The sequence below is a fragment of the Anabrus simplex genome, chromosome 10, assembly GCF_040414725.1.
Source record: "Anabrus simplex isolate iqAnaSimp1 chromosome 10, ASM4041472v1, whole genome shotgun sequence".
NCBI lineage: Eukaryota > Metazoa > Arthropoda > Insecta > Orthoptera > Tettigoniidae > Anabrus > Anabrus simplex.
The window spans coordinates 80,636,729-80,652,855 of NC_090274.1; the positions used below are offsets into that span (position 1 = coordinate 80,636,729).

Below are 16,127 nucleotides of genomic sequence, written 5' to 3' on the forward strand. Positions count from 1 at the left end.
GGGGGCTCTGTTTTTTTCTTATGGTAAGTGCTGCCCCACCAGTTAGGTTACCCGGTGTCAAACTAAACTGATTGGCAGTAAAAACACAACACAGGACAAAGATCCAGTAGAAAGGAACAAAACGGAAGCGTGATAAACACTACACACCCAGAAAACACCAAAAGAACATAGTAAAAGGCAAACTTACCTCCAGGTGGTAGAAAAAACAGGTGGATCAAGCTACCAACCGACAGTGTGTCAAATAAATGTTGCGTGGAAATAAAGACCAAACTTTCTTTTTTTTTAAAAAAGAAAATATATAATTCATGAAACTCAGATTAACAAATGTTAAATAAATGACATCCTCGTAGTTAGTAATATTTTAAAAAAAACTAGGTACCAGAAACCAAATAAAATTAGGTGACATAGGCTTAAAATAAGGAGGCCTTTAGAATTTTAAAAGATTAATTTAAGTTAGGTAAAATAAGGGAAACAGACCTCACTTAAAACCACAGGAAAAACACAGTTAAACTCAAGAAACACCAAAAGATAAAATTAAAGAAAAATTATTTAAAAACCGCCGGACGGTAAGAAAGTAATGAGAGTAAATAAATTGGTACCTAGAGCTTGAAAAAGACCAAAATTAAGGAATTAAAACACCAAACGCCAGTCGGCAAGAAAGATATAGTCTGCAGGAAGTATTACAAACACCTCAACCTGTTTACTTAGTAACAACCACCAAATCAATTATCAGTGGATTCCATATGGAAAGGATACCATGTTAAAAATTAGAAAATACAACCTTCTTGGTTCACCGTTATTCCATGAGAGATACCAACTCTCTATCCGTTTCACATCAACAAACTGGTACCATTAATACGGTGGGAGTTCCAGTCATGGGATGCTAAGTGCTTTACGTAAAAATTTACCAAGGGAAAGAAAGCCACCACAACAAACGTAGAAGGAAAAGGAAAGAAATCAACTGGGGAGCCCGAGAAACAGTAAATGCGCAACGGGGTGACAAAAATACTGAAACAACATCAGACAGGGTAGTCTCCCAACATAAAAATCATCACCAACATCAATCCATTTCAAAAATCAACATCCATTACCCCGGCAACAAAAGCAATTGTTAAACCATGGGAGAACCAATCCCGAAGGAAGATCCAACAATGGCACCAAAACAATGGAGGCCAGAAGGGCAAAGATCAAACGCAAAACACGATAAAGCCCCCCAAAAAAATAAGGTAAATTAAATTAAAATAAACCAGCATAGCATAAGCAATCCCTACTGGATCTTCCACGTATTACTCCACTTTTAAAACCAAAATAAATTTCAGAGCAGCAGTAACATCTTTACGGTGTGATGATAATAATAATAATAATAATGAAAATTTTACACCACTGCTTTTCTTTGGAAATTACCCCCAGTAACACTTAAATTCCATTACAAGAAATGTTATACACTAGGTAACTGAATTAACAAGGACTTTTCAACCCGATACTTGGTTTTGGAAGAGCACAATAATTTTTCCCAACAGTGAAAAGGTCCACATCATTATAATCGAAACGCACAAGTTGCTAATTAATAAGTTTCCTCCGAAGAAATCACACGAACAGTTTTCCGTTGATGAAAATACTAAAATAACAAGGTTGACTTACGGTTGGTTGGTTCTTCAATCAGTAGAATGATAATTCATGGCTCGGCCATGTGTACTTTACCAAGTTGGAGATCTTCCTTGCAGCTTTTTAAAACAATCACTCACTACGAGGTTACAAATACAGGAAAAAGAAAATATTTTTAGGGTGTGGGGCACATCCCCACATCCTTACGATTTACTATCCACCGTCCATGATGATATCCCAAAGCATCGCCTTGAGTACAGAACGCCAACGACCTTTAGCCATGTTTACCAAGCCGCAACTGCCTGCTCGCTTCGCTTCCCTCTCTCTCGCCCCAGAGAGAGTGACTACATCAAGATGGCTGACACCAAGCGCTGATTGGCCGGAGCAGCTTCAAGAAGAAAGCGACAAATAGTTCTCATCATAGCCGTAGATGGCGGTAACGATCAGAGCTCACATGCGCTCGCTGAGTTAAACATGAAATATTGTGAGAACTCCGTTGAAAGCAGAAGAAAATTAGAATACAGTTTTCTACACCGTAATAGGCAAACTCAAAACGTTGGTGGAAAGGAGACAAACGAAACCTCGGTTTCAGCCTCCCCCCCTTTAAGGGTTACATATCTTCTTACATCACTCCATGACGAAGTCCAGTGTATGAAATTAAGCTAGATTTTAAGTGTTTCAGTCCACAACAAATAAAAGTCACTGGTACCAAGTCCATCTCCAGATTGTCATAGCATGCAGAAGTTAAAGCATTCCAAAACGGGCAATGTACATAGCTCAGCACCAATCAACCATTAAGTTCATTAAACACAGTTCAAGGTCCGGAAGTTATAGGATACGATAAACTTACACAGCGCCACAACACAGTTTTTCTTTTGAAATTCACAATCTCCAAACAGTTTAAGGATTCAATTTTCCTACATGCTTTACACCAAGTTCGCTTTAGATTACCTTTCACATACAGTCTCATAGCAAACGCTTTACCATAACCATTCCTGAGTTCATGTGGAATCAGGAAGTTTTTAAAAATTTTCACATAACCAGAATCAATGTTCTTCGCTTGCAGACTTCAATCACCAAACACACCTTGTTTACAAGAGAAGTTCAATGGACCTTTAGAAACCAGTATTTTAAGTCCACTACAGTCCAGGGTAGATCACCTAACATTTCTTACAATACCCTTCCAACCTTTAAACCAATTTTCTTTATTAAATCGGGTTGCTAATAAAGAAACGCACCATCAAGATTGTTTCAATTACAGTGAAATGGCCCGTAAAAGAAAAAACAAGGACCAAAGGGAGGGAAGAAAAATGCAACGTTGGTGAGTAATCATACATAAGGTGATAAAATCCAAAATATCCAGGTCACGTGATAAATTAGGTTGGCACTAGTGTATATCTTTGGCTTGAGAAGGTACCAAGAGCAAGGAAAAGGAAAAAAAGGAAAAGAAAAGGAAGGGAACCTTACTAAACAGAATATACTCCCCAAAAAAAATAGCAAGGAGCAAAATTACAATAACAGAAAAGTCACAAGCATACAATCGGAGCACAATCAAAGTTTCCGATATCAGAAGGAAACCACCTTAAATAAGGTCAATTAAAATTTGCACAAATCAATTAAGGGGAATTAAAGCCCTCAACGAAGGAGCACACTTACACATTAAATACAACACGGTAGTAGGCTACGCACAGACACAGCTTAACCTAGGAAAGGAAAACTAAACGAACCCCAATTACTCACTTTAGGGAGTTCCAACAAGATGAGGAGACGGTAGATACATGATAGCAAAAAAAGGAAGTACCACGTACCTCGAAAAATACAGTTTAGGAAATAGGCAACATGACCATGCAATTCCACAGAACTGCCACAGGAACGCCGCAGAACCACCCACAGTGGGGCCAACTAAAGGCTAGCTTACTAAATATACTACAGAAATCTTCCCGAAAATTAGTAATACTCAGGTTTACAGTGCCACACAAGAAATCACATACATAACCCAGTAGAAGGAAAATATGAAACAGTATAGCGATCAGAATAAGTACACCAGAATGACAAGTTTAGCAAAAAACAAATCCATGGCTACAGGGTAAAGGTTTACTCAGAAAGAGCAAATTGATAGAACGGACGGAGACATCTAGAGCTCAAATAGATGGAGGGCACGCGTTCAAGTTGGTCATCAACGACCAAACTATCAACAGCATCAGGTAACGAGTAACCGGGATGGACAGAATTAAATTTCACAAGACCATAGCAGTACCATGGGAAAAACATAACAGGAGAGGTTTTGAGAAAATAAAATTTCACGAGTTTAGAGACAAGCACAACCCAAAGACCAACCAACGTCCGCTAACTCCAGTTATTTCCCACCCGGACAGCTAATCAAATTAAAAGGAACGTGAAATACGCCTCAGATCAGTTGACCAGCAGGAAGAAGGGGAACCATGTCCTACACAACATAACCTACCAGTAGCCCGTCAGGACCTCGACACAAATCGGACTAAAGATAAGTGACATCACCCTGTTGCTCAACAGCAGACAGGTACCTATCTCCATTTCCCAAGGAGATGAGGTAAATAAAAGAATAAATGGCAGAGACGAGGCAGGACGATAGAAAAAATATTCCATAAGACTAGGAAGAAGGAAAGAAGGCTACCCACAAACCTCATGATCCTTTAGCGGAAGGACCCTAGCATACATCCAGAGTTTCCTCAAATAATCCCATACTTATTCGGAGAAACACCGAACGATAGATGTTAAAACGACCATATCGACAAGCATCGAAATCCACCAAGCAACACCTAGAGCGGTAGGTCGACATAAAATGAACTTATAGCAATAATAAAGGAATACATGATGACGTCAGAGAAGCAGGTTATGCATGAAAACAAGGGAATGGCAGAAACAAAATACAACAGGAAACCAGTTACCTAAATCTACCTTCATACAATACTACAAGAGTTGCGTGCAACCTAAAAACAACAATTCCCAAATCTACCAGGACACAGGAGAAATCAGAAGGCCGAACAATCTTCCATCAAGTTTCATAACTACCCAATAACGACTACACAACATCAAAACGACAATAACTTCCAAAAACATGTGCCAGCCCATCAGGGATTAAAAGATTTCACAATCTTCAACACCATGTTAAGAAGTCAACATGCGACCATCAAAATTTTACACATCAAACAACACTTCGGTACCGAAATAACACCACCAGATACAGGCCCAACACCAAACCTATCGCGGCTAAAGAAGTAGAATTCTCAGGTTAAGGACCTTACTTTGACAACCAAACGCTACAACAACAGGTAGATAAGGTAGGATACTCGACATACTACAAGAGCACACAACTCGCATAGAACAGCACAGAACAGGAAACAGACCAAATAATTTGAAACAAGGAACCTGGCGAAGAAAGCTTCCAGAGGAGCACGGAACTAAAAGATGTTCGTGGGGCAACAGAAAACAATAATGAAAAGGGAATTTCCAACAGTTATCAAATGGAGTACGAAGAACTTTTAGGAACAACGAGCTAGCTACGAGCCAATCTCAAAAGGAATTCACAACTCCCAAAGACATGGGAATAGTAAGGAACAGGACATTAGATGAATTAGCAAGGGAGGAGCACCTATTACCAACCGTCAGGCAGTGGAGAACCAGGAAGACGCAAGTCCATGCACAAGGCAAACAGGTTACCACTCTCAACACCAATCAACAGAGCTCCTTCACAACTAATCACATCCGCCAAAGATTTAACATAAAGAAGGCTTCACTGACATTAGAAGGGTTTTTCAACCTACACCATTTAACAAATGATATTACAAGGGAAACCAAGTCTTGGGATGACACCTTACTATCAGCAGGAAAGAGCAATCTTACAGTAGAAATGAAACAAACAACCCAGAGACAGAAGAACCAGAGAAACCAGAGATAATGATAATGTACAACATCTCGAAAGGGAGCCCTAACCCCACATTGCATAGGCAAATCACGATGAAAATCAATAGCTACAGATTATGCAGACTTAATTTTTTTTTGGGAGAACAATCCAGGGTTGTAGACAAACCCAAGCTACCCTAGAATGGGAACAAGAAATAGAACCTAGCAGGGCACGGAAAGATAGCACAAGGAGAACGATTTTAACCAACAAGTTTTAACTTAACACGGGTAGATAGACAAGAAATTCACCATATAGCGGAGCTACAAGGTCTGCATAAGATAATAAGCTTCACATGCCAAGTCCGTTTCATCACGAAAAATCAACAAGAGACCTTACAGGATAATTTTCCCAGACCTATCAAAGGAAAAACTCACACAGGAAACTATCATAAGCCAGGGAATCAATACAGAGATTAAAAATCAGAAAATATTACACGGTTTACACACCACCCATGATTTAACCCTAATTAGCCCACTAAAGGTAGTTCTTAGGCGCATCTTTAAACCGTACACCACATCCTACCAAAGGTTGTACCAAACACCAAAATTAAAGGGAAACCAAAAGGGAAACTACACCTTAACCAGATTTGATTTGAGACAGATGAACCCGCCTAATTCTCTTAGCGATGGGATCACTAACTAACACTGATACAGGGGACAAGAACTGCAAAATGGTACAAGGTCCTTGGTACCTGGGAGCCAGTTTAGCAGTAAATTTTTTGATAGCTTTACTAATTGGGTAGCATTTAATGAAGACTTGGTCTCCAACCTTCAACCTTGTTGTTTTTCTACCCTTGTTGTACCGTTTCTTAGCCTTCTCGTACGATACAGACAGATTTTTCCTCGCTTCATCCCAAATTTTCTGAAGATCATTGGGCTTAGACAGGTCAGGAAGAAGGTCATCGATTCCAAGTAGGTTGGACATGGGCGAATACGGAGGGTAACCAAACATCAGAGACATAGGCGTCTTACCATGAGTTTCGTGTAAGGCTGAGTTGAACGCATGGGCCAACCAGTGCAGGCAAGAATCCCACTTGGACTGATTGTTATGATGAAACGCAATCAAGGCGGACTTTAGATTCCTGTTCATTCTCTCAGCGTAAGATGGGTTAGGATAGTATGGAGTAGTAGTTACATGTGAGATGCACAACTCAAATAAATATTTCCTGAATGAATGGCTGGTGAAAGAACTGGCATTGTCGGAAACTAAAAACTTGGGAGGACCAAAGGATGCAAAGATAGAGTTCAAACAACTGATAGTCGTTCGAGTGTCAGTAGATCTCGTAGGGATAATCCAGCTGAATCGAGAAAAGGCATCAATGCACACGAAGATGTGGGTGTTTCCTAAGGTAGAACGGGGGAGTGGACCCAAGAAATCGATGAAGAGCCGTTCCATTGGGCGAGAGGCTTGAGAAGAAGATAAAAATCCCACACGGTTGTTCAAACTCGGTTTACTAATAGCACAGGCTTGACAAGATTTCACCATGTTTCTAATGTCATTATCCATCCTTTTCCAAATGAAGATCTGTCTAATCTTTTCCCTAGTCTTGAACGTACCCAAATGTCCCCCAATGGGAGAGCAGTGATAATATTTGAAAATTTCCGGGACAAGGACCCTAGGGACAACAATTTTGAAATTCCGACTCTTTCGACCTTTACAACAAAGAACACCCTTAACAAGAGAGTATGGCTTTACTACAGATCCTCCGTTAAGCTTATCAATGATATCCTTCAAATCTGGGTCAGTTTTCTGATGATCAGCAATTTCATGATATAGTAGAGGAAGATCCGAAAGAATGGCATTAACTCCAAAGACGTTAGTTACAACTTCTTTATCATCAGGATTTACATCGGTGCCAAAATTATCTTCAAACATCCTACTTAGGCCGTCGGCGATGACGTTCTCAGAACCCCTGATATGCCTGACATTGAAATTGAAAGATGAAATCCTCAAAGCCCATCTAGTGATACGACCAGTTCTCTTGGGTCGGTTTAATACCCAAGAAAGAGCTTGGTTGTCAGTCTCGAGATCAAAATTAACATGCTCGATGAAGGGTCTGAATTTTTCCAGGGCAAACAACACGGCCAGAGTTTCCAACTCATAAATGGAGTACTTGTTTTCTAAGTTGGTAAGAGTCCTGGACACGTAAGCTACGGGCCTACGCCCATCTTCGTACTCTTGTAGAAGAACACCAGCAACCGCTTTGCCAGAAGCGTCGGTTTGCACAATGAACCTTTTATTAAAATTTGGAATAGCCAAAACGGGAGCATTCATCAGAGCGGATTTCAAAGCTTCAAAGGCTTCTTGCTGAGGACGACCCCAGAAGAACTTCACGTCTTTACGTCTAAGATGATTTAACGGAGCAGCTATCTCTGCAAAATTAGGAATGAACTTCCTAAAAAAATTGACCATGCCTACGAACCGTGCGATGCCTTTGACATCTTTAGGGGGGCGAAAGTCCCTAATAGCCTGAGTCCTAGAGTGGTCGATGGAGATACCATCGGAGGAAACTACATGACCAAGGAAAGACATACTCGGCTTAGCAAACGCTACCTTTGACAACTTGACAGTCAGTCCAGCTTTCCTCAAGCGATCCAGGACTTCTCTAACATGTTCAACATGTTCTTCGAAGGTTTTTGAGAATATAACCAGGTCGTCAAGGTAATTAAAGACGAACCTAAACTTAATGTCAGAGAGAATGGTGTCTAACAGCCTCGTGAGAACAGCCGCGCCACAAGATATGCCAAACGGAAGTCTCAGAAATTCATAGAGGTTCCAATCAGTGATGAAGGCGGTCAGTGGAATGGAAGACTTAGACAATGGGACTTGGTAATATGCCTGATTGAGATCTAACACGGTGAAAAACTTGGCACCCGAGAACCACCCAAAACAAGTGTGCAGATCGGGTAAAGGGATGGATTGCAAGATGACCTTGCGGTTTAAAGCCCTGTAATCGATAACAGCCCTGAAACCTCCAGAGGGTTTAGGTACCAGGAAGACCGGGGATGCATAGGGAGAGGTAGATGGACGGATCACTCCGTCAGCTAACATTTGGTCAATAATCTTTTTAAGTTCGAGCATACGAGGAGGTGAGAGGCGGTAAGGAGGGGATCTGACAGGAGTGTTATCAGATAACTCAATCTGATACTCGAGAACATCAGTAACTCCTAGCTTGCTAGTAAACACATCGGGGAAATCATTACATAGAACACGAATACATTCAGCTTCCTCCTCACTCAAATGGCTGAGATCCAATTTATCAATTTCACCAACTCCTTCCGGCACTGACTCGTCTACACAGGAAACCTTGATTGCACACGAGGAAAGATCCCTAAAATTAAATTTAGAATCAGGAGAAAATTTAAAGAAAAACATTCTAGCTTGAAGATCCATAACTAGTCCCGTTTTCGACAAGAAACCTGTCCCTAAAATCATGTTGCAAGACAGGTTAGGTGCCACAAGGCACGTGATTTTCCAGGTGAAATTCCCAATTCTTACTTTTACCTTTACAGCCCCCAGAATTTCCAACTTGTTCCCATTAGCAGCCACACACTTCACACCAACAGGTAATAATTCATCCAGTTTACAAGCACTCTTCAGCTTGGAATACCATCCAAAATTGATCACGTTGACAATACTGCCAGAATCAATCAAAGCTAACAGGGGTTCGTTATTTACTTCCACTTCAGCAAAGGTACCCTGGGAAACACCACAGGTAGAAATCTTATTACACCTTTGGGGACAGATAACCTTAGCAGAGCCCGGAGACCTTCCAAAATTAGAATTTTTATACTTTATTTGGGAAACTCCTAGTCATTGACCTGATTTAGGAGCAGACAAGGGGCAATTATTCTTAAGATGCTGAGCAGATCCACAAGTATAGCAACAACCCCTAGAGTTGCGCTTAACTACAGTACAAGCATTCCTGAGGTGATTCCTAGAACCACAGTTAAAACACTTCTTGGCATTGGCATCATTATACATAGAAGAGTGGACAGGAGGAACAGGTTTGGCAGGAGGAGGTAAACTTACAGTTCTGGAGGCATCTCCATGCTTGACGTCTTCAGCGAAGGAGCATGCAACCTCCAGTTCATCAAAATTAGTGGGGCACTTACTCAGGGAAAGGTAGGACCTGTATGAAGGAGAGATCCCTTTTAAAATTCTTGCCACCATTTCTTCCTCGGGAACAGTAATTTTGAAAACTTTACAGAAAAATCTGAGGTCAAGGATATACGAAAGTAAATTTTCATGAAGGAACTGCATCCGAAAACAATGTTGAGGAATTAAGCTCTGTAACGCCAAGGAGGGAATAAATTTTTTCAACACCGATTCATGAAATTCATCAACCTTAAGTTTTGATGAAATGGCCTCTGAGATTTCCCGTTTCAGAAAACCTTCACAATGGGAGAAAAGAGCACGAAGGATACCCAAATCATCGATAGAATAAACTTTACCGGAATCCTTCATTTCTACTAGAAACCGCAGAAAACGAATGCTTTCCTCAATCGAATCTACTGAGAAATTTTTCACCCCATGGAAAAGCTCCTTTAAAGGGTAGTAGGTGGGAGTAAGGCTCATCTTAGACAACAAACTTTCCAGGACGGGAGAGGCAGCACAACATAAGCCTTGGTTATTAGGAGGGGTAACTACATGGTTTGAGGAACACTGAGGAATAGGGTCAGAAGGATTACATTTTTGACTGATTTTTAGGTTATCCATATCTCTGCTGGCAATCATCAGGTCCAGCTCAGCGGAAATGCTAGAGGCAATAGCCAACAATTTGGTGCACTGAGAGATAAACTCGGGTTCAGGTTTAAGCGACAACAAATCATGGATCCTTCCCAAGTAGTGATATACTCTGGCCTTTAAACGGTCAATTTGTGCTTTAGAAGGAGACAATTCCAAGAACTCTTCCCTTATTACTTCTATCTCAGTCAAGGCCTCAGTGATAAAATGAAGTGACTCACCAACATTGCTGGGGCGAACACGGGATGGATTAATGGGCACCTGAATAAGCTCGGAAAGAAGATTAGCACAATCAGCAACAGAACCAGCAGGACTAGCTCCACGTATCGCTAGCTCATAGGTTAACTCTGCCTTACGGAGCTTGTGGGGAAACAGGACCGCTCGAGACATCGTGGAGGTACATGAAACAAAATTCCAACGAATTAATCAAGATAAATGCGCTTCTTTTCACAAAAGTAAGTAACCTTTAAGACCATTCGCCTTTTTTCCACCACTCAACTATTTGACACACTGTACAGTTTTCAGGAAAGGGGGATACGACCTACCTACAAGAAATTAACACTAGCACGAGCGTAGTCAACTTAGTAACCACGCTCTGAAGCTACCACTTACTGCCCCACCAGTTAGGTTACCCGGTGTCAAACTAAACTGATTGGCAGTAAAAACACAACACAGGACAAAGATCCAGTAGAAAGGAACAAAACGGAAGCGTGATAAACACTACACACCCAGAAAACACCAAAAGAACATAGTAAAAGGCAAACTTACCTCCAGGTGGTAGAAAAAACAGGTGGATCAAGCTACCAACCGACAGTGTGTCAAATAAATGTTGCGTGGAAATAAAGACCAAACTTTCTTTTTTTTTAAAAAAAAGAAAATATATAATTCATGAAACTCAGATTAACAAATGTTAAATAAATGACATCCTCGTAGTTAGTAATATTTTAAAAAAAACTAGGTACCAGAAACCAAATAAAATTAGGTGACATAGGCTTAAAATAAGGAGGCCTTTAGAATTTTAAAAGATTAATTTAAGTTAGGTAAAATAAGGGAAACAGACCTCACTTAAAACCACAGGAAAAACACAGTTAAACTCAAGAAACACCAAAAGATAAAATTAAAGAAAAATTATTTAAAAACCGCCGGACGGTAAGAAAGTAATGAGAGTAAATAAATTGGTACCTAGAGCTTGAAAAAGACCAAAATTAAGGAATTAAAACACCAAACGCCAGTCGGCAAGAAAGATATAGTCTGCAGGAAGTATTACAAACACCTCAACCTGTTTACTTAGTAACAACCACCAAATCAATTATCAGTGGATTCCATATGGAAAGGATACCATGTTAAAAATTAGAAAATACAACCTTCTTGGTTCACCGTTATTCCATGAGAGATACCAACTCTCTATCCGTTTCACATCAACAAACTGGTACCATTAATACGGTGGGAGTTCCAGTCATGGGATGCTAAGTGCTTTACGTAAAAATTTACCAAGGGAAAGAAAGCCACCACAACAAACGTAGAAGGAAAAGGAAAGAAATCAACTGGGGAGCCCGAGAAACAGTAAATGCGCAACGGGGTGACAAAAATACTGAAACAACATCAGACAGGGTAGTCTCCCAACATAAAAATCATCACCAACATCAATCCATTTCAAAAATCAACATCCATTACCCCGGCAACAAAAGCAATTGTTAAACCATGGGAGAACCAATCCCGAAGGAAGATCCAACAATGGCACCAAAACAATGGAGGCCAGAAGGGCAAAGATCAAACGCAAAACACGATAAAGCCCCCCAAAAAAATAAGGTAAATTAAATTAAAATAAACCAGCATAGCATAAGCAATCCCTACTGGATCTTCCACGTATTACTCCACTTTTAAAACCAAAATAAATTTCAGAGCAGCAGTAACATCTTTACGGTGTGATGATAATAATAATAATAATAATGAAAATTTTACACCACTGCTTTTCTTTGGAAATTACCCCCAGTAACACTTAAATTCCATTACAAGAAATGTTATACACTAGGTAACTGAATTAACAAGGACTTTTCAACCCGATACTTGGTTTTGGAAGAGCACAATAATTTTTCCCAACAGTGAAAAGGTCCACATCATTATAATCGAAACGCACAAGTTGCTAATTAATAAGTTTCCTCCGAAGAAATCACACGAACAGTTTTCCGTTGATGAAAATACTAAAATAACAAGGTTGACTTACGGTTGGTTGGTTCTTCAATCAGTAGAATGATAATTCATGGCTCGGCCATGTGTACTTTACCAAGTTGGAGATCTTCCTTGCAGCTTTTTAAAACAATCACTCACTACGAGGTTACAAATACAGGAAAAAGAAAATATTTTTAGGGTGTGGGGCACATCCCCACATCCTTACGATTTACTATCCACCGTCCATGATGATATCCCAAAGCATCGCCTTGAGTACAGAACGCCAACGACCTTTAGCCATGTTTACCAAGCCGCAACTGCCTGCTCGCTTCGCTTCCCTCTCTCTCGCCCCAGAGAGAGTGACTACATCAAGATGGCTGACACCAAGCGCTGATTGGCCGGAGCAGCTTCAAGAAGAAAGCGACAAATAGTTCTCATCATAGCCGTAGATGGCGGTAACGATCAGAGCTCACATGCGCTCGCTGAGTTAAACATGAAATATTGTGAGAACTCCGTTGAAAGCAGAAGAAAATTAGAATACAGTTTTCTACACCGTAATAGGCAAACTCAAAACGTTGGTGGAAAGGAGACAACTGAAACCTCGGTTTCAGTGCCTTTCTTCCTTTTAAATGTCTTAGTCTAGCACGTTTCCATGTATCTGAACCGTGCCTTTGGTGCATGGTCAGACCTTTGGTGCTGTCACTTGGGGTAATTGTGCCTTTAATTGCTCTAAGTGCTACAACAGATTAACTGCTGCTAAACTGGACGTCATATTGACAAAGGATTGTACCGTAAGGCGAAGTATTTAGCGATCTAAGAGGCTGGTCCTATGATATTTTCTCGCATCTCATTTATTCATGGGTCAAATTGAGTCAGAAACGTTGAATAGGTTGAAATTTGTGTAAGATTATCTTACATTGCATTACTTTTCGGTTAATTATGTGACATAGCATTTGGCTCACATATGGGTACTGGGTGGGCTATTGTTCGTGTAGAGTTCGATCATACTATCTTTCCTGTAAGTGTTTGAAAGTACGAATTATATAGGTCAAGAGTCCAAATTTACTTAAAATCGAGAAATAGAGACGAATCTAACTTATAAGCGATACAGATACGACAAAAAGTCATAAGACCAAGGTTGAAGATCACTCCTAATTCAACTAAGATTGTGCCATCCGTTATGTGATAGGACTTCCCGTTTATCCCAAGAAATACCTCGAAACGAAGGTCTGCACCATCACTAAAATTGCTTCCATATTTCGATATTCTTCGGGGATAAAAATGAAAAAATTAAAGATCTGTGAAGTTTTTCGTTCGTTACAGGCTGAAACGTATAATTTTGACTTTCAGGAAATTAAACCAAAAATTATGCTGACGATCATTATTACCCCTCAAATAGGTATCTGTAGGAAAATTTTACCAAAGTAGACAATGTACAGGCACACACAGTCGTTACGATTTTATTTATATAGATAGATAAGGAATCTGCTCCACGCACAACACATTTTGGCTACGTACGCTGGACTTAACCTGCAAAACCAACCGTTCATGATATCTCACTTATTAATCCTCCTGTCGAAAAATTCACAAGAGAACACAAGTTTTAGAAATGGATTGCCATCAAGGATTATAGATTTCGATTAATTTCGGATGTGCATATTTTGAGGAAATGCAAAATCATGTTTCCGGTATCGGATAATCCCCCGGTAAATTTAGGTATTCAGAAATAATATTGGCCCTAAAACCTACACAAGGACAGGTGGATTATAAATATCAAGTTTGGTAGAAATATATTCAGTAGTTTTCAAATTATAAAAACTCATACAATCAAACCGAAAAACAGACACAAAAGTTAAGAAATATGCAGACGGTCATTATTACAACTGAAACAGATAACTGTACGGAAATTCCGCCAAAATAGCCAATGTATAGACACACGGTCGTTGCGATTATATTTATATAGATGACAGATAAGCATGGGCACGTTTGAAAGTGCAAACCTTCATTTAGAGATCAACTGTTCCTAAACGGTACATCATACCAAAAAACGGTTTGCACCCTCAGACGTCCCTTTTACCGCTCTACATGTTTGGTGTTAAAACATTTTCTCGTATCTCACATATTTATGGGTTCGATTGAGTTACGATATTTGAATGGGGTGAAATTTGGGTACATTTTCATCATTTTACATTATTTTTCACATACTTATGTTGAAGCTAGAATCATGAAATTGGATTCGCATATAGCCATGGTCGTGTCAATGTGCGTGCCAAATTCGATGACTCTACCTTTCCTATAAGTGTGTCAAACTAAGTAATACATGTGTAAAAAGCACAAAATTTACGAACCATCGAAATATACAGCCAAATCCACCCTATAAGGAAGAGAGAGAGATACGACAAAATATCAAAGGACCAAAGTTGTAGATCACTCGAAACTGAACGGAGATCGTGCCATCCGTTTTGTGGAAGGACTTACCGTTTAGCAGCGAAATACCTCGAAACGAAGGTCTGCACCGTCATTAAATTGCCTATATTTCGATATTATTCGGCATAAAAAGTGAAATATTTACAGATCTTGGAAGTTTTCCGTAAGTTACCGGCTAAAACGTATAAATTTGCTTAATTTCAATTTTTCAGCTCGTGTGGCAGATTGTGAGGCAATCTTGATTTTGGGCGAGGGGGGGGGGTAAAATTTAGGACTTCCATGGAACTATAGCTAAAAAATATGCAGGTGGTCATTATTACCCCTTAAACGGAAAGCTGTACGAAAATTTCGCCAAAATAGTCAATGCACGGACACACGGTCGTTACGATATGATTTTTCTAGATAGATAAGGAATCTGCTCCACGTATAACACCTTTTGGGCTATGTCCGCTAGACTTAGCCTGAAAACCGACCTTTCATGTTATCTCCCTTATTAATCCTCCCGGTGAAAAACGCACATAAGAAAAAGAAATTAGAATTAGATTTCCAAACAGTTTGATCGATTTCCAGTCAGGTTGCTCTTGTACTTTATATATTGTGGGAGAGTAAAAATCACCATTTCGGTCCCCTATAAAACCCCAGTCCATTCCGGGAATTTGAAATGGTATAAACCTTAAAACCTACCCCTGGAGGGGTGGAAGCTAAATATAAAGTTTGGTACAAATATCTCAGTAGTTTTCAAGTTGTAAGAAATACGCTTTACGCGCACCTGCTCTTGCGTTAAGTCCGGTGGGACTTGTACCGAAAAACGGTCCGTTAATGATATCTCCGTTATTAATCCTGGTATCTGAATGATGCACATGAGAAAAAAATGGTTTAGAAATTAATTTCCATTAAGGCAGGTAGATTTCCATTAAGTTTGGTTGTGTATATTTTGAGGGAGTGCAAAATCACAGTTTCGGTTTCGTATAAACCCCCAATTAGTACAGGGATTTAGAAACAATATTTGCCCTAAAACCTACCCAAGGACAGCTGGATTCTAAATATGAAGATTGGTGGAAATATATCCAGTAGTTTTCAAGTTATAGAAAGACAAACAGGCCAACAGACAAACAAACAAACAAACAAACAAACAGACACCAAGTAAACCTACCCTTGGACAGATGGATGCAATATATAAAGTTTGGTTAAAATTTCTTCAGTAGTTTTCAAGTTGTAAGAAATACGCTTTACACGC

The 16,127-nt window shown here is 39.8% G+C and overlaps 1 protein-coding gene across 3 annotated transcripts in view; it reads right to left on the reverse strand.

The window, feature by feature from the left end:
* Positions 1-16,127, reverse strand: part of LOC136881977 (snaclec coagulation factor IX/factor X-binding protein subunit A) — a 64,286-nt gene that overhangs the window by 18,090 nt on the left and 30,069 nt on the right. Inside the window, exon 1 of one of the 3 annotated variants that reach the window (XM_068229532.1) lies at positions 10,516-14,496. The exons of the other annotated variants lie outside the window; for them this stretch is intronic. Coding sequence (XP_068085633.1) covers positions 10,516-10,684 — 169 coding nt within the window. The 5' untranslated portion in view covers positions 10,685-14,496. Of the gene's footprint in view, positions 1-10,515; positions 14,497-16,127 lie in introns of those variants that run through there. 3 annotated transcript variants of the gene reach the window in all.